Source organism: Macaca nemestrina, chromosome 4 (genome assembly GCF_043159975.1).
Source record: "Macaca nemestrina isolate mMacNem1 chromosome 4, mMacNem.hap1, whole genome shotgun sequence".
Classification (NCBI taxonomy): Eukaryota; Metazoa; Chordata; class Mammalia; order Primates; family Cercopithecidae; genus Macaca; species Macaca nemestrina.
The window spans coordinates 114,112,514-114,136,581 of NC_092128.1; the positions used below are offsets into that span (position 1 = coordinate 114,112,514).

Sequence of the window (24,068 nt, forward strand, 5' to 3'; positions counted from 1 at the left end):
TTCTAGGGGTTTCATATGTCATAAAGACATAGATGATTTTTGAGCCAGGAATATTCGAGAAACAGTGTTTTGGAAAATAGGCAGCAGTAAATAAATGAGAAAATTAAAGAGATTAAAGCAGGTAGATTTCTAATTTAAAATTGTCAAAGGCAGAGAAGAGGAAGGAAGGAAAAACAAAGGACGGTATATCAGTGATGTTCCTTTCAAGTGATCAAGATGCCAACTGAAACCAGGGTAAGCAAAACAAGGAAATTTTAGTGGCAAACAAGTCCAGAGATAATTCTAGCTTCAGTTATGACAATATTCAGGGCTCAAAAACTGTTGCTAGTACTCAGTTTTTCTCCAGCATTCAGCTCTGCCTTCTTTGAATGACAATAAGATGGTAATAAAGTAGATGCTGCTGTTCAGCCTTGCAACTACCCGGAGACAACACGAAAGTCAGTCTCTACTTACAGCTCTGTCCAAAGTTCTGAGATTCACTCTGATTACACCAGCGTAGATCAATCTGGAACTAATAAGTGTGCTGATGGGTGTAGGGCTTTGGCTTGCCATGCCAGTGTCATCAGTGTCATAGGCTCCAACTCTGGAGGTATAACCCTTTCTACCATCCTAACCTTTACGCGGACTGAGTGGAGAAGGGATGGATTCTCAAACCAGTTCTTTTTCTGAAAGAACAGAGAATGGGATGCCCAGGAGACCGTAAAGGTCCACTATGATTATTCTTAGTATACTCCTGCAGGTGTCTGCATGGCAGTATTAGCCATGCAGAGGAATTCCCAAAATAAATATTTATGCTGTAGCTTCTTTCATGTTTGGTTTTACACTCTTAACTTTGCAAAATCGTGTATCTGTTTTATTTTTTAATGATGTTTTACTGGTCTTATGATGGACTTCCAGGAACAGAACCCCAATTTAAATAGCATTGCACCTATAGGAAATGAGCTTTCAGTAAGTTTAAGATTTCTGTTGATTTTCTGATGGTTACTTTCATATCAAGTCCAGGTGAAACTGTGGGAAAATGAAACAGTCCTCAATGCCGCAGCGACCCTAGTTCCTAGTGTTTATTCCATTTACAAAGATGGCCTTACTGGCGAGAGGAAATAGGGTTAGGAAGGATGGTAACCTGAGAAGGCTGAAGCCTCTAGACTGACCCCAAAAAAACTTTCCCATTGTGAACTGCAGGGTCATCTCACACCACGATTGACATCTGCTATAATATCCCCTCTAGCAGAAAGTAGATGCTTTATGGCAGTGTTCTCTGACCCAGACGTGAATCAGAATCACCTGGAAGGGCTCGTTAAAATAAATTGCTAGGCCACAACCCTAAAGTTTCAGATTCAAGGTAGGGCAAAGTGATGCTTAAACTTCAGGCCAGAATTGCTGTATGGCCAGGGCCGGGTGTGGTGGCTCATGCCTGTAATCCCAGCACTTTGGGAGGCTGAGGCAGGTGGATCATGAGGTCAGGAGATCGAGACCATCCTGGCTAACACGGTGAAATCCTGTCTCTACTAAAAATACAAAAAAATTAGCCGGGCGTGGTGGCAGGAGCCTGTTGTCCCAGCGACTCAGGAGGCTGAGGCAGGAGAATGGTGTGAACCTGGGAGGCAGAGCTAGCAGTGAGTCGCGATCGTGCCACTGCACTCCAGCCTGGGTGATAGAGTGAGACGATGTCTCAAAAAAAAAAAAGAAAAAAAGAATTGCTATATGGCCAGTTGTGGTGGCTCATGCCTGTAATCCCAGCACTTTGGGAGGCTGAGCTGGGCAGATCACTTGAGGTCAGGAATTCAAGACCAGCCTGGCCAACATGGTGAAATCCCATCTCTACTAAAAATACAAAAAGTTAGCTAGGTATGCTGGTGCACACCTATAGTCTCAGCTACTCCAGAGGCTGAAGTGGGGAGAATGGCTTGCATCCGGGAGGTGGAGGTTGCAGTGAGCTGAGATTGCACCATTGCACTCTAACCTAGGCAACAGAGCGAGACTTCGTCTCAAAAAAAAATAAAAACTGCTATATGGCACATTCCATAATACCTTTGTTTATTTATATAGATAGAGTCATACTATATAAATATAAATTCATATATGTACATATTTAATACTGTATAAATAACTGCCTAATTTTTATTGCATGAAGGCACACTCTCAAGAAGGAGTGTACAGACTGGGCGCGGTGGCTTATGCCTGTAATCCCAGCACTTTGGGAGGTCAAGGAGGGCAGATCACTTGAGGTTAGGAGTTCAAGAGCAGCATGGCCAACATGGTGAAACCCCATCTCTACTAAAAATACAAAAATTAGCTGGGAGTGGTAGCAGGCACCTGTAATCCCAGCTCCTTGGGAGGCTGAGACAGGAGAATTGCTTGAACCCGGGAGATGATGGTTGCAGTGAGCCGAGATTGCGCCACTGCACTCCAGCCCAGCTGACAGAACGAAACTCCATCTCAAAACAAAAAAAAGAGGATACAGTGTATGTAATCTGGAGGTTGACTTCTAAAGCAAACTTGATAATGTCCCTTTTGAATTTAGGTGGAAAGGTAGTTTCTTTTTAAATACTAGTTTCCTACAGAAAAATTTGCTGGTTTCCTACAGAAAAATACAGGGAAAAGAAAACAATCTGGAAGTTTTCTTGTTCTCTTTTGAAAGATGCCTATGTAAATTCATTTTATACACATTTATCTTTTTTCAAAGATATTAATTTTTTAATACCATGGCTAAAATGGACACTAAGGACCCAGTAGCCACATGGTATACAGTGGCATTTTTTGAAAGCGAGTGTGGACATGTGCACACCCACATGCTGAGGTGGCCTGATGTTAATGCTCAAGGTTAACTAGTTAAAACCTTTCACAGCTTGGGTGGGGACTTCGCTTTTCCCCTTCAGTCTGTCATATGCATAAGAAGTTCAAAGATCCTCGCTGCAAGAAATTTCCACCTTGCTTCCCTCAGGAACATTTACAAGGAAGAGATGGTCTCTGCAGTAGAGACTTTCACTGGGCTGATACTTTAAGAAGCCTCAGTATTAGCCATGCAGAGGAATTCCCAAAATAAATGTTTATGCTGTAACTTCTTTCATGTTTGGTTTTATACTCTTAACTTTGCAAAATCGTGTATCTGTTTTATTTTTTAATGATGTTTTACTAGTCTTATGATGGACTTCCAGGAACAGAACCCCAATTTAAATAGCATTGCACCTATAGGAAATGAGCTTTCAGCTTATGACAGTTCAACCTGTGACTATTCAAGAACTAATTAAGCAGCAAGTCAAACAGGTTGTCAACACCATGTGTCATGGATCTTTGATGTCACTTGAGAGTATCAAAGGTGAATATTAAGTTCTTGAATACCAACTTTAAGTGTGTGTTTACACAAGGAAATTATATCCCTTTCTCCTCAGTACATTCAGTATCATATTCCTTTCTCTCTAATACACTTGGTGTAGAATTCTTTCCAGATTCAGTAGAGGCCTTGATGATGATGATGGGCCTTTGATGTTGAAAACTGGACTCTCCATGTTTCCTCGACCCAAAGGAAGTAGAAGACAAAGTGGTCCAAAGGGTTCTCAGCCTTCCTTCTGCCTTTTTGCCCCTCCATGTGCAGTCAGACATGTCTGTGAGTCAGCTACTGGAGGGAGAGGACAGAGATGGGTTGGTATGGCAGCTATGCAGGCGAGAGTGATTTCTACTAAAAGGTCTTTCCAGTTGGCCTCTGTGAGTCTGGACGAAGTGAGTCTGCTGTCCTCTGTCTTCGACAGTGTGTGCTCATAATGTTGACTCTTGGTCTCTAGAAGAGCTTGAAAGACTAGGCTATTTTTTAAGAAATTATTTTCCCACATTGCCTCAAAGCTAAATATACTATGTTTTCATTCTCTAAAAACTGATAATCCCAATATATATGGTAATTTTGAATTATTAAGCTATTTAGTCTCCATGCTGGTTAAAATGGGAAACTCCTGTCCCTGTGACAGAAGTTAGTTGGAAGTTAAAATAACTATTATAGTTGCTTCTTTTAAGGATATAATTGACACTATGGGAAATACACTGTTTGGCTTTGGTGCAGAACCTGAATGATCAATTTGCCAAAAGACTGATTCACTGAAGACTCTCAGCCAAATATCTTAAATTGAGCTGGGAAAGTTCTTGGGGTGGGTGAGGGAGTAGCAGATACAGATTTAGGAGTCTGTAAAAGTATGAGTCCATAAATCCACAAAAATAGAAAAGACAACCATGATTAAGAGAAAGCCCATTCATTAAATATATAAAATGTTGCAGAAACTGCAAATCTGAGAAACAACAACTCTGGCAAAGTCAGAACAAAACCAACTAAAAGTACCAAAACAGTCTCAATAATTTGGTGAATTAGTCATTCAATAGAGTGACCTGGTTTTAGTCCTGTCCAAGGGAGGGAGGACTGACCAAAAATAGCACAAAGAAATCTGGTCTTAAAATCCATTGCTCTTTTTTCTTCAAATGGTGGTGTACTGGTTCAGTCTTTCAGGAGTGTTAGTACAGTCAACCCTCTGCATCCATGGATTCAACCAACCACAGGTTGAAAATATTCAGGGGGAAAAAAATTCCACAAAGTTCCAAAAAGCTAACCTTGAATTGGCCCCCCACCAAGTATTTCATTGAATCCATACAAATGAGGTGATGTGTGGCATTATAATAGCTATTCTGAGTAACCTAGAGATGATTTAAAGTTTACAGGAGGATATGCTTAGGTTATATGCAAATACTACACCACTTCCTCTCAGGGACTTGAGCATCACAAATTTTCGTATCTGCAAGGAGTCCCTGGACCAATCCCCACCAGATACCAAGGGACAACTATACTAGGATTCTATCACTTAATTTTTCCACCCAGTTATGCTCATGGTTAAAAGTGGACTAGAAGAAGGCCAGGTGTGGTGGCTCACACCTGTAATCCCAGCACTTCGGGAGGCTGAGGTAGAAGGACCACTTGAGCCCAGGAGTTTGAGACCAGCCCAGGCAACATAGCGAGACCTCGTCTCTACAAAAAATTAAAAACTCAGCCAGCCATGGTGGCATGTGCCTATAGTCCCAGCTACGGAGGAAGCTGAGGCAGGAGGATTGCCTGAGCTCAGGAGTTCGAGTCTGCAGTGAGCTGAGATTGCACCCCTGCATTCCAGCCTGGGGAACAGAATGAGATCCTGTCTCAAAAACTTTTTTTTTTAATTAAAACCTTAATTTCTAAAACTTAATTTCAAAAAAAGTGGCCAGAAGCTGGGACTTTCCGTATGAGATTTAAATTTAAGCATCAGTATATTACTTGAAAGTAGGGGTAACAAAAACATTTCTAAACAGTCCCCCAAATTAATTTAGACAGGATTATTTACCTATTTCTCTACTCTAACCTGGGTTTTAATAGTTAATGTACTAGAACTTTAATTGCCTGATAAAATGTTCCTTAAAACCCTGTCCATAATACCCTAAGCCTTATTGAGCAGGTTAACCTCAACTTTACAATGATCTTAGCCACTAAATCTTCTCCAGTGGTGATTGTTCAGTAAACGTTAAATGGATTATGTACAAAGATGAAGATACCGAGATAAATAAAAGACTTCCCTACAGCCACCACTATTTAAGGACCGTCTGCAGGTTTTCTGCTTATTCCACTGTCATCACCTCTCTACTGATTGACCTTGCTTCTTTCTCTCCCTTACTACCTGGGATTCATACATTTTAAATAGAACTAGGTTTTATGTGCCACAACTTCTTTATCATGAACTGGATTCCCTAGAAAGGAAGTTTAACTAAATTGTAAATGCTGAGGTACTTAGCTTTGTTTTCAGGACATGTATTTCAGCTTATTGGAAGTAGATACATTTCACTATCAAAGAAGAGACAGAGATTATAGTCCTGTAATTGTACATATATTTTATTCAGAGGAGCAAAGTCTATTTTTAAAAAGAGCCCTGTGGTCAAAGTAGGGCACAGTTGGTAAAGGCCACATAATAAATATTAACTGAAATCCCCTGAAATAGCTCTGATTTTATGAGAAATGTGTTTTTTCTAGCAACCTCTCTCTCAGTTGTTTAACTTCATTTTTAGAAAGTCTGTCACACTGGTGTATCACAGATGCATGTAACAGGGCCTAGGCGTCTCATACAATAAGATTTTAATAATTTGATCACACTAATTTAGGATTTACAACATTACCACCGAACCAATTAGTTTTTGCGTAGTAACTAAAGAAAGCATTTCTCAGGGGATATAAAGTGTACACACATAAAAGGGAAAAACATTTAAACTATTTTAAGGGAACAAATGGTATTTAAGAACATTCATATAATGTACATGTTTACTAATCACAAGAATATCTCAAGATTTGGTGAAGATTTTCCCTAGCAGTATTTCACTTGGCATTTTGTGTGCACTAGAAAGGGCAAAACATTCAATTATGAATATGTGTCACTGAACCAAACCCCTCCTATCGAATTTGCCTGAATAATTGACATTTTGTGGTCATCAAAAAATTACTATAGTTTTTTTGTTTTGTTTTGTTTTTTGATTTTGACAGGGTCTTACTCTGTTACCCAGATTGGGGTGCAGTGGCACTATCTCGGCTCACTGCAACCTCTGCCTCCCAGGCTCAAGTGATCCTCCCACCTCAGCCTCCAAGTAGCTGGGACTACAGATGTACACCACCAAGCCTGGCTAATTTTTTGTATTTTTGATGGAGACAGGTTTTCATCATGTTGCCCAGGCTCCTAAGCTCAAACAGTCCACTCACCTCGGCCTCCCAAATTGCTGGAATTAAAGACATGAGCCACTGCGCCCAGCCCTTTTGTTGTACTATAGTATTTTATTAACGTACTAAAATTAAAATTGCCTTGAAAAGTCTGAGGACTCATAGTCATGATGCTACATAGGTGTTTTTTTTCCTGAAGAATTAGCTAGAAGCTAATTAACAAAGAAAATGTGGCCTGCCTTCTGCCATTTACTCCAGAATAGCCTACAAAGCCCTGTGATCTCCTAGCCATTTCCTTTCCAACCTCATGCCTCCTACCACTCATACCCCTTTTGCCTTGTGCTGTCCTCCAGCCACACAGGATTTCCTGCAGATGCTCCACAGCAGTACGGCCTCTATACTTGCTCTTCCCTCTGCCTGGAATGCCTCCTGTTTACCCCAACCCCTCCAGGACACTGAGCCGTGACTGGCTCTTTTTTAACATCATCCTCTCCTCCTTCAGGTTGCCTTCTTAGAAAGGCCTTCTCTGACTCCCCTAAAGATAGCATGCCCGTGCACACACCCCAGGCAACCCCTCTCGCCCATCACCCTGCTTTGAGTTCCCCATAGTGCTTAAAGCGACCCAAGGTGTATTTATTTGTCTCCATTAAGATGCAGGGCTCCAAAAGAGAGGACTTGTGTCTTGTTTTCTGTTATTTCTCCAGGGCCTACCTCATTAGGCAATCAGTAAATATTTGTTGAATAAATGAGGAAATCTTTTTACCCTTCAGGGTCTGCTCACATAGCTCCTCTGTAATTTTCCAGGGCAGAATTAATCACTCTGATATATTTATCGCCTGAGTACTTTGTATATATTGCTCTCACAGTGCAATTCACAGAGGAGTGACTTGAGCCTGGCAGGTCCGTCTATTTTCTCTTGATTATAAACTCTGACAGTAGGGTGTTCTTATTCCTTATATTTATACTACTACCAGTCCTGACACAAAATAGACACCCTCTTAATTTTTTTAGTTATGTTTCTCCCATTCATTCACCCAACAATATTAATGTGTGGCTGGCACTGATCACAGTGATAAAAGATTAATCAGTACTGTGGTTTCTGTGCTCATGAAGCTGTAGATTCTTCCCATTCTTTGAATTCAGCCTGATAAACTTACAGGCATTTTCATAATAGAAAAGGGTAGGATGGGTGGTTGGGTAGAAGGTAAGATCCTTTTTAAAAAGAGGGACCATCTGGCTGGGTGCGGTGGCTCACGCCTGTAATCCCAGCACTTTGGGAGGCCGAGACGGGTGGATCACAAGGTCAGGAGATGGATACCATCCTGGCTAACACGGTGAAACTCAATCTCTACTAAAAATACAAAAAATTATCTGGGCGTGGTGGTGGGCGCCTGTAATCCCAGCTACTCGGGAGGCTGAGGCAGGAGAATGGTGTGAACCCAGGAGGTGGAGCTTGCAGTGAGCCGAGATTGCACCACTGCACTCCAGCCTGGGTGAAAGAGCAAGACTCCGTCTCAAAAACAGAGGGACCATCTATGCCTCAATTTCCTTTTTCATATTGCAGCCCCTCTCATGGATGGAAATTGTAATCTGCTTCACTGCCATCTTAGGCCTTCTCACCAAGTTGAGACTAGGCAAAGAATGGAAAAAAGTGTTCTAGACTGAGAGAGTACCATATACAAATTCACTCTTGTGAGAGGGAGCATGGCAAGTGTGAGAGACTGGAAAGTGTCCTGTGGGACCCATCTTCATGGAGCCAGGGGTATCATGGCATATGATGAGTCTGGAGAGCTAGCTCGGCAGAAGCTGGACCTCAGGACATGCACACCATGCAAAGGAGTTTGGAGGTTATCTAAGAGCAGTGGGAGGCTGTGGAAGGGTTTAGGAAAGGGGACAACAGATCTAATTTATATAATACAAAAGAACCTCCTGGCTGCAGTGTGGGCAAAATGGATCCTAGCAAACCACTGAAGAGGCCATCGCAGTAGAGCAAGAAAGGTAGCTTTGGTTTTCTGTGGATGGAGAGGAAAAGGCCAAGTCTAGAAATGCTTGGAATTTAGTACTTAAAATCAACTATGGTGACATGTTAGCTAAATGGAAGAGCGGGGAGGAAAGGAATGGCCAAGATGATTGTTAGTGTTCTCTCCTGTTCTGAGGGATGATCATAGCATTCACTGAGACACCTGTCATTGGCATAAGGAGAATATGATTTAGGAAGGAAAATAGGAGTCTGTTTTTGGTCATGTTGAATTTGAGGTACCTTTGAGACATCAAAGGGGAGATAATAGGTAAGCAGCTGGTTGAAGAGGTCTGAAAGAAAGAAAAAAATTGTGAGTCATAAGGTGTAGGTGATATTTAAGCCTTGGGTGCAGATCATGCAAGCTGAGAGTTTGGAGTAAAAAGAGGAAAGGCCTCAAGATCAAGCCTTGAGAAACCAGCATCCAGTGGACCAGGTAAAAGAAGGTGGCCCCTCAGAGAAAATGGAAGACGCAGCCAGAGATAGGAAGAAAGCCAGGACAGTGTTTTGTCGTGAGAGCCAAGAGAAAAGTAATATATAAACAAGGAAGGAGTGGTTTGTCAAACACTGCTAAGGGAGTGGTTCAGAAGAAAGCATTGAAAAATATCACTTGATTTTGTGATTTGTAGTGGAATGAGAGGACAGAAGTCAGACGGAGGGGCAGAATATGAATGGAAGGAAAGGAAATGTGAACATTCATTCTGTGCATCTAGGGGACCAATGTGATGGAGACAGAAACAAACAGCTAACCAAACAATGGAGTAAGCATGCTGTATACACCATGCTGTGCAGCAGGAACGGGGCAGCCATCAAGCCCTCCCTGGAAGGAGCAGGGGAAGCCAGGGCAGGCTTTACAGAGGAATTGGTGCTTTATTGAGACCCATCATGCATGGAATGAGGGATGAGAATAAATCTGTCAGGGAGAGAAGGGGAGAGGGCATCCTGAACAAAGGCGGTACATGTGCAAAGGCATGAGATGTGGGAGTAGCTGTCTTATTTAGGGATTACAGACTGTTTGATTTGGGGCACAGATTGCCTTTGGAGCCATGACAGGAAATTAATCTTGAAAAGGAAGCAGGGACCCAATCTTAAAACACTGGGTGTTATAGTGAAGTATTTGTAATTTACCAATGTTTCTCAGCTTACCTTTGGAAATATTCTTAATGTCAGAAAACATTAAGTGAGGACTCTTTATAATGCAAACACAAACTTTCCTTTCAAATTTCGTATTTTAAAAATTCAATGAATTTTACATTCTAGTCCATAATATATTTACTTGTCTTTTTATGTGAAAGTATCTTAGGTTATTTTCCCTTGGGTAAAAATGACTCCACGGATATGAACCCCAGTGATTCTGTGGCTCTGGGGAGCTCTTTCCCATTACTGTACGTGTCCTCACCCCACATGTCCCCACTCACAAGTCCGGAGAGAACTTAGGGTAGAAGTCATCAGTATGTAAGTGGCAGCTGAAGCTTTGGAAGTAGATGAAATTGCTCCAAAATAGAATGCAGAGTGGTGGGAGAAGAGTTGGCCATGCAGCGAGAGATCCTGAACAGCACAAATATTTAAAAGGAGGACAGAAGGAAAACATTGAGAAAATAGTGAGGGCTCTGTAGAAGAAGGAAGAGATCCAAGGTGGAGAAAACGGGGAGGAATTTCATCAATATAAGGATGCTTAACAGTGCCCAGTGCTACAGAAATCATTGCATGCAAAATAGTCCCTGAAAGACACAGATGGGATTTGGTGGGTCTTTGATTATTGAAGTTATTGTGACCTTAATGAAGGCAGATTCAGTCGAGGGGGCAAAAGAGATTTAGTTGGACAGAGAAAACGATACCAATTGTGCTTGACCATGCTTTCAAGAAGCTGAGTTTTGAGGGAATAGTAGGAGATACTACTACCTGCAGGAGATTCAGGGTCATGGGGAATGGTTTCCATGAGGTGGGGACAGAAACCTGTTTATATGCTGAGGAAGAGCCAGGGTAGGGGAAGAGACTGAAAATACAAGAGAGTACAGGCCTGCTACCTTATACATAGTAGGAAGTATATTGTAAAAATATTTCTTTAACAAATGACTGTTTACTGTTAAATTCCTCAGTCTCAGTTTCACAGGTGAAATGTATGTTTTATGGGCTACATGTTTTGTGTCCTTAATCATAGTTGTATTGATTTTTGTGGGGGTATGTTGTTTTTTAGCCTCAGAATATTCTGTTGACAAGCGAATCTCCATTGGGTGACATTAAGATTGTTGATTTTGGCCTTTCAAGAATATTGAAGAACAGTGAAGAGCTCCGAGAAATTATGGGTACCCCTGAATATGTGGGTAAGTATTCATAAAAGTAGTTTTGCTCTGGGGTTAGGCATCACCTTCATTAGGGGACTTGTCCATGGGGCATGACTCATAGTGGAACCAGCTGTCTGCTGTGTTGAAATTCTACCATCAGAGATTTATTCCTTTGGATTACATTTTACAATGGAAAACTTTCAAGAGTAAGATACTAAACTGGTGATGTCTTCACTGTCTCTTCACTACAGGGCTAAGAGAATTTGTAGGGATTACTTCTAAAATGAATAGGACAGGATTTTCTTAACAAAGTAGGATATTAGCTTATTTGAGGGTGGGAGGATATTTAACAAGTAAGGATCTTTAAGGATGTTTTGGTTGATAACAAACATTGACGAAGGCATTGCCAAGTCTGAGGTTCCATAGAAGTGTGGAGCAGAAAGGGCATCTTGTTGGATCCATGGTTGAGTGTTTCTGGGAGAAAGAAAAAGGAGCTTAAACATTGAAGGTAGCAGCAAGAAAGCAGCTGAATGATGAATACGCCATGGGTCTAGGCGTATCATCAAAGAAGTCAACTATGACTTTCTTTGATAGACTGAGGAAAATTGGAGTTTGAAAGATTAATAGTTTGATGTTTTTTTAAAGGTATCTATAGAATAAGGCTGTGAAATTGAGAGGTTGTGACCAGAGATTAGAATATTAATATTTAGGCCAGGTGCAGTGGCTTACACCTGTAATCCCAGCACTTTGGGAGGCCAAGGTGGGCGGATCAGTTGAGGCCAGGAATCTGAGACCAGCCTGGCCAACATGGCAAAACCCCATCTCTACTAAAAATACAAAAATTAGCCAGGCGTGATGGTGCATACCTGTAGTCCCAGCTACTCGGGAGGCTGAGGCAGGAGAATGGCATGAACCTGGGAGGCAGAGCTTGCAGTGAGCCGAGATCGTGCCACTGCACTCCAGGCTGGGCAACAGAGTGAGACTCCGTCTCAAAAAAAAAAAAAAGGAATATTAATATTTAAAATTTCAGTGGTGAAATAGCTCTTTGTAATTATGAGGACTTGGATGTAAGGCTGGAAAGGCAATTTTTTAGACCAGGAAATCAAAAAGCTGTGAAGGTAGGCTGTCTTGAGTCATGGACATCAGTGTGGAAGTCACCTAGGCTGCCAGCAGACCTGGGAGAAGGGAGGGTGGCTGTGGTAGGAATGGAGAACGCTGTGGCCTGGGCCTGAGGGAAGACTCTCTGCCTGAGAGTAGAAGCGTGAAGTGGGCAAATAGGCTATAAGAGGGGGAATGAAGAGAGAGGGGTCTCCTTTCAGAGAGGAGGGTAAAAGGAGTGAGTAGTTCTTGAAAGACTGAGGATGTTATAAGAAAAGAGGTATCCAGAGCACAGAAAGACTGAGGAGGGGCGATAGGGTTGAAGAAAACAAACCTGTATGGCAATGATAGTCCAGAAAATAATTTAGAGATTTTTAAAAAGATCCTTAATTAGGTAATAAAAGATGCCACAGGCACAGAAACAACCTTTAAAATTTTTTATATATTTTAGTGGGCCAGAATACTTAATTTTCAGTATGCTGACTAATATGCATCATGACCACTAAGTAAGTTTTTGGGATGTGACTTAATAGTGTCTCTTTAGGGAAAGCAGCAACCCAAGTGTTTTAGCCAAAATTAATGGGTACCATTGTAAGCTCCAATATACAAGACTGAAGAATGTAGGTCTGTGAGCTGAAAAATCAAAATAGTAATTATTGCCCTGAATGGGGTGGGTTTTTGTTTTGTTTTAATGCTTTCTTTGTTGTTGTTGTTTGAGAGACTCTCACTCTGTCACCAGGCTGGAGTGCAGTGGCACCATCATAGCTTGCTGCAGCTCCCAACTTGAACTCCTCCTGCCTCAGCCTCCCAAGTAGCTGGGACCACAGGCACGTGCCAACACAGCGGGCCAGTTTTTTGTTGTGTTTTTTTTCTTTTTGGTAAAGATGGATCTCACTGTGTTGCCCAGGCTAGTGATTTGTTTTAGAGCTTTCTGTTCCTTAGTAAATTTTACATTTTCTGTCAAGAGCCTTTCCCCATCTCAAAACATTATAATGGAAATACAAGCTCAATCCAAAAAGAAGAAAACTAAAAATGATTCAGAAGTACATTATACAGAAAAACAAAGGGACTCTCCTCTTTTTCCTTCCCTGACTCACCTTTTAAGAGGTGAGTTTATGCTTCCCACAGTCATTTTACATATACACAGAAACTGATGTTGAGTTCTGGCCCTGTGTGACCTTGACTTAAATCTCTTTATACCTCAGATTCATCTGTCCACAAAAAGGGGCTAGTAATAGTACCGACCTCATAGGGAATTTATAAGGATTTCATTGGATTTGCTGTACAAAGTCCTTAAACCAGTATTCAGCACATAATAAGCACTCAAAAAAGTAAGCTATTGGTATTTTCTGCACCCCTCCTCCCACAGTCTTGCTATGTGGTCTCTGTTTTACCGTTTCTTCCCCGGTAATTTGGATGCTATGCATTTCATTTTTAATTTCCTAGTCATTTCCTTTGAAACTTTAACATTTACAACCTCTGTTTCTCACTCAACCATTTCAGAAATCAAAATTTAGGAGATTAGCATACCTAGCATTTCCTTTCCAACCTCCTCATCTCACTCACTTATTCTATGGGGGTTTGTCACAAATTAGTAGTAGATACATGACCTTGAGTATTTTGTTTTTTCATAGAAATAGAACATTTTCATTCCTTTTTTTTAATTGTAATTACCACAGTTTTTTAGTTTTTAATCTGTTTTTCCATGGATTCAGTACTTATTGACTGCCTATTAATAGTTTAGCCTCCTTATTTGTATAGTTTTGAAAAAAAATTATCTTTAGTTAACTGGATTGAGTAGATTTTTTTAAAGGAGTATTTTTATAATATTTTTCCTGAATCCTTGCATATTTGACAGTGTCTTTCTATTGTGTTTATGTGTGGCAGCAATTGACTTTATATCAAAGCTTTTTTTTTTTCTTTTCTTTTTTTTTTTTTTTTTTTGGAGACATGGTCTCACTCTATCACCCAGGCTGGAGTACACTGGCACTGTCTCGGCTCACTGCAGCCTTTACCTCCCAGGCTCAAGTGATCCTCCCACCTCAGCCTCCCCAGTAGCTGGGTCTACAGGCAATGCACCATGACACTCGGCTAGCTTTTGTTTATTTTTTATAGAGACAGAGTCTTATTGTGTTGCCCAGGCTGGTCTTGAACTCCTGGTTCAAGCGATCCTCCCGCCTTGGCCTTGCAAAGTGCTGGGCACCCAGCCTCGAAGCATATTATTTTTCTCACTTCTATAGATGCAACTTAGTTGCCTTTGTCCCATGCCTGTAGTCTCAGAATGCCCAATTTTTTTTTTAATCTTGTTGACTTTTTGTTAATGGGTAGATGTTTTAAAAAGCTCACTCTGACTGCAACAGAAAGAACAGATCAGAGGGGTGGGACAAGTAGTTGAAAAGGCCCAGGTGAGAGGAGAAAGTGCCACGGGTGAGGGTGGGGCAATGGAGAAGCAGAAATGTCAGTGGCAGTGAGAAAGTTTTAAAAGCCATGATCTGATAGAGACAATGCTTGATTACGTAGAAATTGTCAGTTTATATTTGATGTTTTTAAAATATTTAAATATTTGTAAAATACTAGGACTCAACAATGATGGGTAGAAGTGTGAAAAGTAAACAAGTTAATTACAAACATCTGGTCAGGCTTTATATTAATTTATATTAATTCATGGTAACCTTTCATTTTGGCCCAAACATTGAATAGTGCCTTATAGTTTCTAATGCTTAATTTTTTATCTCTAAGAGCAAATTAGGAATTTTTTCCACAAAACTAAATGTTTTCTTCTCTTTCTGATACTAGCTCCTGAAATTCTTAGTTACGATCCTATAAGCATGGCAACAGATATGTGGTAAGAGTTATTAATGAAAAATTGATCAAATTAGTTTCAAGAAATGAGTATGGTACTAAATTTTTCTTGCATTTTCTTTCTAATTTAGGAGCATTGGAGTGTTAACATATGTCATGCTTACAGGAATATCGCCTTTCTTAGGCAATGATAAACAAGAAACATTCTTAAACATCTCACAGATGAATTTAAGTTATTCTGAGGAAGAATTTGATGTTTTGTCTGAGTCAGCTCTTGACTTCATCAGGACACTTTTAGTTAAGAAACCTGAGTAAGTATTACTTTTATTAGTTTAATATTGATCTTGTCAGTTTTTTATTGAATCTCCTCCAACCAAAAATAGTTCAACATCTAAAACACCAAAATGGGAACACAAAAGTGAGACCCTTGACTTAATATAACTGTTGAAAGAAAAGGGGGCAAAAATGAAAATATTTTGAGAAAATGTGAACCATACCTCGGTATAACAGGATTTAAATATTAATTAGCAAAACTGTATTACTGCAAATGTGTCATGGCAGTAAACAGCACTCATAATTCATGGTTAGTAGAAGTTGACAGTGAAATGACAGCTAATCTCTAGCAGATACTTCCCATCTGTTCTTGGTGTCTCTCAAGAGAGCGTTTCAAACATAACTTACTTAAAATATTTCAACATTTTCACAAAATTTTCAGCGTTGTGGGAAATTGCACCCAAATTCCAAGACTAATAGTTTTATTCAGGAATCGCAGTTAAGATTTTTGCCAACTTGTCATACTTCCCAAAGTATAATACAATAAATACAGTACCTTATGCTCTAATTTTAACTGAAGTTCTAACATGTCTTAACTGTAAAACATGTATCTTTACAGGGATCGAGCCACTGCTGAAGAATGTCTAAAGCACCCCTGGTTGACACAGAGCAGTATTCAAGAGCCTTCTTTCAGAATGGAAAAGGCACTAGAAGAAGCAAATGCCCTCCAAGAAGGTCATTCTGTGCCTGAAATTAATTCAGATACTGACAAATCAGAAACCGAGGAATCCATTGTAACTGAGGAGTTAATTGTAGTTACTTCATATACTCTAGGACAGTGCAGACAGTCTGAAAAAGAGAAAATGGAGCAAAAGGCCATTTCCAAACGATTTAAATTTGAGGAACCTTTGCTACAAGAAATTCCAGGAGAATTTATCTACTGAGCAGTATTTCCCTTTAGAACTTTTAAGATTTCTACATTGAAAAATGTTAATATTATTTATGGACCTCTGGCCAAATGGTACATGTACTGGAAGTGGATAACCAGTATCACTTACACAAACAAAAATAACTTTGTCAAATTTGTGGAGTTAGGTGGAAGTCACATTTTAAAAGTTGCCAACCAGGAGATTTAACAGGTACAGTTATCCATTTCAATGTTATTTTTAAGAAGGGAGATGTTGGTACCTTGTAATTCTACACCCTGTTTCTCCAGAATGAGAATTTGTGTACAAAGATATTTGTATTCACTTTCTTTAAAAAATCCAAGTAAAAGTGCCAAAACTACATTTCTGTAAATCTCTTGCATTATTCATATGTGTATCTATATCTGCATATTTGTTAATGTGTTTACTAAAATTGCTGCTTTTTCACTTTGGATTTGTTTTTGGCAAAATTTTAGTTTAAGCAGACATCTAAATTTTTGAGACCCAGAATAACATTCACTAAAGTTTGATACTATCTTTTTTTAATATTTTCTTACTGCTTTATAGTGACTTGATTTGGTTTCTGTTGTGTTTTTGCCTAAATGCTTGTAACATATCAGTGAAAAACCCTAATTTTTTTTTCTCTTCAATATCACTAGTAAGACAGGTGGTAATTTTTCACCTCTGAAATTATTCTGGTTTAAGTGTCAGCTCTTCAGCCACTTCCCTCATCACACCACACTCACATGCATCTGCTCTGTCTCACGTGCTGTACCCCTGCCGCTTCCTGGCACCTCCCCCCATGCTTCTCATTTAATTTTGGCCAATTGTAGGTATCGGTGTGATCTGATCAACACTCTGGTTACCTTGGTCAGTGAAAAGATGCTACTATATTGCTTTTGTCCCAAAGTGAGTAAAATCCCCTAGAACGGAGAGAGAGACAGTGTGTCTTCATGCCGACCACTGAGCCTGTTTCTGCTGAGTTTCTTATCAGCCCTCAAGCTCTGCTAGGAAAAGCTATAAAATGCCAAAATATTTATAAACATTTACTTTGTCCATAAAAAATTTGCATTGGATACTCTGTCATTAGGAGGTACTTTGTCCCAAAAAGATGTATAAGAATGTACTAATAGTTTTATTTGATTAGGATTGAACAGTTCAGGTGTATCTAGGCCCCACAGTGACCAGTAAAGTCCAACTAAAAAATGGAAATGTGAAAGTGTATGCCGAATACCTTAAAGTAACTAATCATCCTCACACACAGAAGTCTGAGAGTCCTTATTTATCTTTTATTAGGCTCAGCGCATTAAATATTTGCCTATCACCTGTGTGCTGTGTACCGTGGCCATGCCTTGCTCTGTACTATGAACAACTCAGACCTGTCCCTTCACAGTCTGATTAGGGTGCTGCACAAAGCTTTCTCCCTAACATGGTTTCTCAGCTGTCAAAATCATGAAAAAGACAGCACCTAACCACTATTTTAAAGTATGTACAGTAAATACCCAAATGTGTGTAAGTGTCATAGACATATACAAAGTCAGTAATCTCGCCCAGTCCTGCTGAGTGAACCTGTCGAAGCACCTGGGAGCGCTCTTTACACCATTAGATGAAATTCATCAGGCAGTTCAGACAACCAGGTTGCACTGTTTTCTCATTAAATTGGCTTGCTTTATACAGTTTCTTGGAATCTAGCATTCCTAAACAAGCTCCAAAAAGCAGAAGAAATTGTGCCACAGTGATAGAGTTTTTAATGAACACCCATGGCCACAGTGTTGAGTCTCAGGTAAGTCTTGGAAGAAGTAAAACACAGTATTAGGCAAATTTGTATAAGTATCTCTCTGAAAAAATAGGGAGGGAGGTGACCAGCAAAAAATACCCACTATTGGATGACACGTTTGTACTTGATGGATCTGTCATCAGGTTTTAAAATCAGAATCATTTGGGCTTTTTAAAAACCATTTTATACTCGTAATAAATATATTTAATATAATTGCTGTATTTGTGAAAAAGATCTGTTTTCTTTTAGCTGGCCACTTCAGTTTGCTGCGTATCTTTAGCTGCTGTTGTGCCTTAAATACTGAGTCATAGGGTGCTTTTTTAAGAAGCCCTTCAGAATATACTTGTAAAGATAAATTGGCATTTTTTGGTTTATAAGATAAAAACAGGGCATGAAGAACCTTCATAATACTAGGCCAAATAAAATCTATTAATAGCTGCCAGCTAGCTCTACACTTATCTAAAGCTGTTAATGTTCCTTTTTTTCTATCACCAAATTTATAAAGGACTAAACAGTGCTATTGAGTTTACTTGGTTTATAAATCCAGTTTTAACTATAATTCAACAGTATTTTGATGGGATGAGATGTTTATGTAATATGCAAAATGTATAAGTAGTTTTAATCAACTGGGAAATGATATTTGATCTTGTGTTTTGTTGTTTTCACATGAAAACTAGGAGGTAATTGATACCTTTCTCTAGTAGTGGTATAGAGGAAGGACAGATGCTCATTGATGAATCTCTTAAATTTCTCCAGCTAACCTCAGTTTGGAAGAAAAATGTATTAAAGGGTTATAAAGATCACTTAGAGAATGTGAGACAGAACGTGAATTACAGTCCTCAGTAATGTAATGGGGGTGGTGCGTGGCTCAGTCCATAGAGGCCTATGCATGTTTAGAAGTAGTAAATACCAATCCATGGACACCAACATACATGAATATAGACAGGAGAAAGATGACTAGCATTGGCAAACTAATCCTAAATACATTTTAAATTCACACCTCAATTTGAATTGCACTGATAAAAATGAAAAATAGCCATGTACTGTATTTATTGTCTAAGATTGGCCACCTCATCCATTGTATCTGTTGCAGAACTTAAAAAGCTAGATTGAATACCTTAATCTTAACCTCGAGAGCCTTAATCACTATTGTTTTGTTTTGGAGAGAAGGGGATATAATTTACATATCATGAAATGTACAGATCTAAATCCATACAGTCTCATCAGGCTTGACAAATGTATTCACTCCTTTAACCACACTCCTGTTCTGTTGCACTAGTTTTCCTTATCCTCAAACTCATATACTTGGAATCATACAGCAGGCACCATTTGGCTTCTGTAACTCAGCATGATGTCTTTGAGATTCATCTATGTCGAGGTTTATATCAGCAGTTTGTTCCATTTTTGTTTTTGTTTTTGTTTTGTTTTGTTTTGTTTTGAGATGGAGTTTTGCTGTTGTTGCCCAGGCTGGAGTGCAGTGGCGGGATCTTGGCTTACTGCAACCTCCGTCTCCCAGGTTCCAGGGATTCTCCTGCCTCAGCTTCCCAAGTAGCTGGGATTACAGGCATGCACCACCACACGTGGATAATTTTTGTATTTTTTTTTTAGTAGACATGGGGTTTGACCATGTTGGTCAAGCTGGTCTCAAACTCCTGACCTCAAGTGATCCACTCGCCTCGGCCTCCCAAAGTGTTGGGATTACAGGCACGAGACACCGTGCCCAGCCTGGTTTGTTCCTTTTTATTGTTGTGTCATGCTATTTGAATGCATGAATTTATTTAGCTGTCCTTCTGTTCATGGACCCCTGAGCTGTTTCCGTGGGGCTATTATAAATGTGCTATAAATATTCTTGTACAGGAATTTTTGTGGACATGTTTTCATTTCTCTTGGATTAAAAAGGTAGGAGTAGAATTGCTGGGTCTTATGGTAGCTGTATATTTAACTTTTTAAGAAACTGCCCAACAGTTTTCTAAAACCATTGTGCTGTTTTCTGTTCCTACCAGCACATTGTATTTTGGTTCTTTTTTACATCCTTGCTGACATTTGGTATTGTCCGCCTGTTTCATTTTAGCCATGCTCCTGGATGTGTGGCGGTATCTCATGGTGGTTTAGTTTGCATTTCCCTGATGACTAACGGACAGTACTTTTCATGTCCTTTTTTCCTTTTAATTGGATAGGACTCCTTTGTGCATCTGGATTGTCAGATTTGTGTGTCACATATGTCTTTTCCCATCTATAGCTTGCCTATTTTCTCAATAGTATCTGTTGATGAGAAGAAGGGTTTAGTTTTGGTGAAATCCAATTTATGGCTTTTTGTTTTATAGTTAATGTTTTCTGTGTGCTCTTTAAGAAGTCTTTGCCTACCCAAGCTCATGAAGATACTGTTTTTTCTTAGGAGTATGATAATTGTAGCGAATATTCAGGTCTGTGATTCACCTTGAATTAGTATTTTTATATGCCATGAGGTAGGTAGGCGTCAAATACCTTTGAACATTCTAGTGAATGTTCAGTGGTTCCAGCACCACTTGTCAAAGATTCTCCTTTCACCATTAAACTGTTTCGGTGCCCAGTCTAAAATCATTTGATCATATATCTGTGGATCTAGTTTTCTGTTCCATTCTGTTATCTTTTTGTCAAAACTTGGTAAGTCTTGATCTCAGGTAAAACAGATGTTCTAATTTCTTCTTCTGCAAATTGCTTTATTCTAGGTCCTTTGCATTTCCAAACAAATTTTGTCAATTTCTACCAAACTACTCCCAGAAAAAGCCCTGTGGATTTTTGTTAAGATTCACTGAATCTGTAAATCAAGTAGTCATCCAATCCATAAACATGTTTTTCCATTTACTTCATTTTTTCTCAGCAGTTTTACATTTTTCAGTGCAGAGATCCTGTATATCCTTTAACTTTATCCCTGTGTATTTCATGGTTTTTGATGCTGTTGTTTTTTGGATACTCTTCATATTTCAGTTTTTTGTTTGCTTTTAATACCCCAGCTCTCATTTTTAGCTCATGATGCCTAACTAGAACTATGTTATAAATTATTTAAATGAGTCTTTTGAAACTTTTGTTGGTAACAGTGGGAGTAAGTTCTCTGAATTGAAATTTATAGTAACAAAATTGGACAGAATCCCTCCTCTATTTTTTCAAATTAGAGATGCAGTAATGGAACTGCAGAGGGAATATGTGATTTGTCCAAGAGCTCACAGCTAGTTATGGGCAGAACAAAGGACAGAATCATTCAGATTTCCTGACTGCTTGTCAAGAACTTTTATCTCAGTGGATACTACCTTTGGCCCCATTTTAATGTCCAAAGTAGTTTTTAAAAATTACTTTTGTGTAACTTAATTTTGGGTTTCTTTTTTAATAACTGGAGGACAGGTAACCTGAGATGAGGCTAGTGCAGAGGTCAATATTCTGTGGCCTGTGCTGCCTGTTTGGTGAGGTTTTATTGGAATAACCACACCCGTGTGTTTACATTTTGTCTGTGGATGCCTTCACACTACACCACGCAGGTGAATACTTGTGACAGAGATCTGAAGGCCTGTACAGCCTAAGGTATTTAGTGTCTGGCCCTTTACAGAAAAAGTTTGCCAACCCCCAGGCAATTATAATCTAAATATATTTAAAATAGATATTTTCTATTTAAAACCAATCTTGACACAGTCCTTTGGGGAGCAGCTTATTTTACATGGCAGGATAATCTTATGACTTGATTACATTTTCTTCTTGCCATTTTTATTGAAATAAGTGGAGATTTTATTTACTAAAAATAAAACTATTTTTCCTAAGTATGTTAGCAACAGAAAAGTGTCTCAGTTCAATACATTGTGATGGGTTTGCATGAAAATTAGTATCTCTTTAGTTATCTCTATTAAGTAACCAGCTTTCTAATAAATTGTAAGAGAAGTATACCTAGAAGATAAATCAAAATGTTTGGGAAGAGGTATGTTTAATCCTCAGCTGGAATTATTCAGGCGAGGAGGACCGTCACCTCATCCCTGCCCCCGTTTTTTTCTCTAAGCCAATAAAACTGTACCCTGTCCCTTTTAAAGCAGCATATTCAATAATTTCATCCTATACTTTTTAAAGTTTTTGATTTTGCAATAGTTACAGAGTTACAGGGAGTTGAAGACAGTACAGATACATCTTACATAACTACAGGAAATTGGTATTTGCACAATGTATATCATTTTATGCCATTTTATCTTCCTACCAACACATTTGAGATACAGAACTGCTTCATTGCTATATAAAGATCTGTTGATATCTACATTTTACCAGTTTGAGTGAAATGTAGAAAACTCTCTTGCCCGTCCCCTCCCCACCCCATTTATAACTGTCTTAAACATAACCTGCTACGTGCATTGAGATCTATGTCACACAATTTTGCTTCTACTACCAAATAATTTAGAAACCTCAAGAAGGAAAGTCAATTGTATTTACCCATATTTTTGCTGTTTCCATCATTCTTCCTGACATCCCCAAACTTTTTTTTTTTTTAAACGTTTCCTTTCTGGTTCAAGAACTTCCTTTGGTCTATTCAAGGTCTGTAGGGTAGACTCATTCAACAAATTCTTTTAGTTTTCTATTATCCAAGAATGTTTCTATTACCCCATAATTCCTGAAGGATCATTTCACCAAATATGGAATTTGGAGTTGACAGAGTTTTGTTTGTTTTGAGGCAGTCTCGCTCTGTTGCCCAGGCTGGAGGGCAGTGGTAGGATATCGGCTCACTGAAACCTCCACCTCCCAGGTTCAAGCAATTCTCGTGCCTCAGCCTCCCAAGTAGCTGAGATTACAGGCACGTGCCACCATGCCTGCCTAATTTTTGTATTTTTAGTAGAGACAGGGTTTTGCCATGTTGGCCAGGCTGGTCTCAAACTTCTGACTTCAAGTGATCTGCTCACCTTGGTCTCCCAAAGTGCTGGGATTACAGGCATGAGCCACCATGCCCAGCCACAAGTTGACAGTTCTTTTGGCACTAAAATAATTTGTCTCACTTCCTTCTGGCCTCCATGGTTTCCAAAGAGAAGTCCACTGTCATCTGAGTTACTTTTCCCTATAGGTAAGATGTCATTTCTTTCTTGATGCTTTCAAGCTTTTTTCTTTGTCTTTAGTTTTCAGAAGTCCTATCATGGATTTCTTTGGGTTTCACTCAGCTTCTTTTTTTTTTTTTTTTTTTTTTTTTTTTTTTTTTTTTTGAGACGGAGTCTGGCTCTGTCGCCCAGGCTGGAGTACAGTGGCCGGATCTCAGCTCACTGCAAGCTCCGCCTCCCGGGTTCACGCCATTCTCCTGCCTCAGCCTCCCACGTAGCTGGGACTACAGGCGCCCGCCACCTCGCCCAGCTAATTTTTTTTTTTGTATTTTTTAGTAGAGACGGGGTTTCACTGGGTTATCCAGGATGGTCTCGATCTCCTGACCTCATGATCCGCCCGTCTCGGCCTCCCAAAGTGCTGGGATTACAGGCTTGAGCCACCGCGCCCGGCCTCACTCAGCTTCTTAAATACAGGCATACCTCAGAAATATGCATCACTTTCAGTTCCAGACCACTGCAATAAACCAAATACCACAAGAAAGCAAGTTACATGAATTTTTTGCCTTTCCAGTGCATATAACATGGCTTATGCTGTAGTTTAAGTGAGCAGTAGTGTTATGCCTAAAAATAATGTACATACATTAATTAAAAAGTACTTTTAAATGCAAGAGGAGGGTAGGAAAAGATAATAATTTTAAAATACCTTACTGCTAAGAAATGCTAACAACCATTCATTGAGTCATAATCTTTTTGCTGGTGGACGGTCTTGCCTCGATGTTGGTGGCTGCTGACTGATCAGGGTGGTGGTTGCTGAAGCCTGCAATGACTGGAAATTTCTTAAAATAAGACAACAGTGAAGTTTGCTGCATTGATTAACTCCTTCTTTCATGAAAGATTCCTCTGTAGCATGCAATGCTGTTTGATAGTGTTTACCCACAGTAGAACTTTTCAAAATTAGGAGTCAATTCTCTCAAACCCTACCACTGCTAAGTTTATGGAATATTCTAAATCTTTTGTTGTCATTTCAACAATGTTCATGGCGTCTTCACCAGTACTAGATTCCATCTCAAGAAACTACTTTCTTTGCTCGTCCATGAGAAGCAACTTCTCATCCATACAAGTTTGATCCTGAGATTACAGCAATTCAG

General features: G+C 39.5%; 1 protein-coding gene and 1 long non-coding RNA gene across 3 annotated transcripts in view; both read left to right on the plus strand.

The window, feature by feature from the left end:
• LOC105494196 (serine/threonine kinase 17a) overlaps positions 1-16,470 on the plus strand; it is a 44,384-nt gene extending 27,914 nt beyond the window's left edge. For both annotated transcript variants that reach the window (XM_011762409.2, XM_024796676.2), the window contains exons 4-7: positions 10,921-11,047; positions 14,903-14,951; positions 15,040-15,219; positions 15,801-16,470. In XM_011762409.2, the coding sequence (XP_011760711.2) occupies positions 10,921-11,047; positions 14,903-14,951; positions 15,040-15,219; positions 15,801-16,125 (681 nt within the window). In that variant the 3' untranslated portion in view covers positions 16,126-16,470. The remainder of the gene's footprint in view (positions 1-10,920; positions 11,048-14,902; positions 14,952-15,039; positions 15,220-15,800) is intronic.
• LOC139362854 (uncharacterized) lies at positions 11,054-14,472 on the plus strand. Its single transcript, XR_011622337.1, has 2 exons — positions 11,054-13,213; positions 13,312-14,472. It is a non-coding gene; the product is annotated as an uncharacterized lncRNA (long non-coding RNA).
• Positions 16,471-24,068: the final 7,598 nt, after the last annotated feature.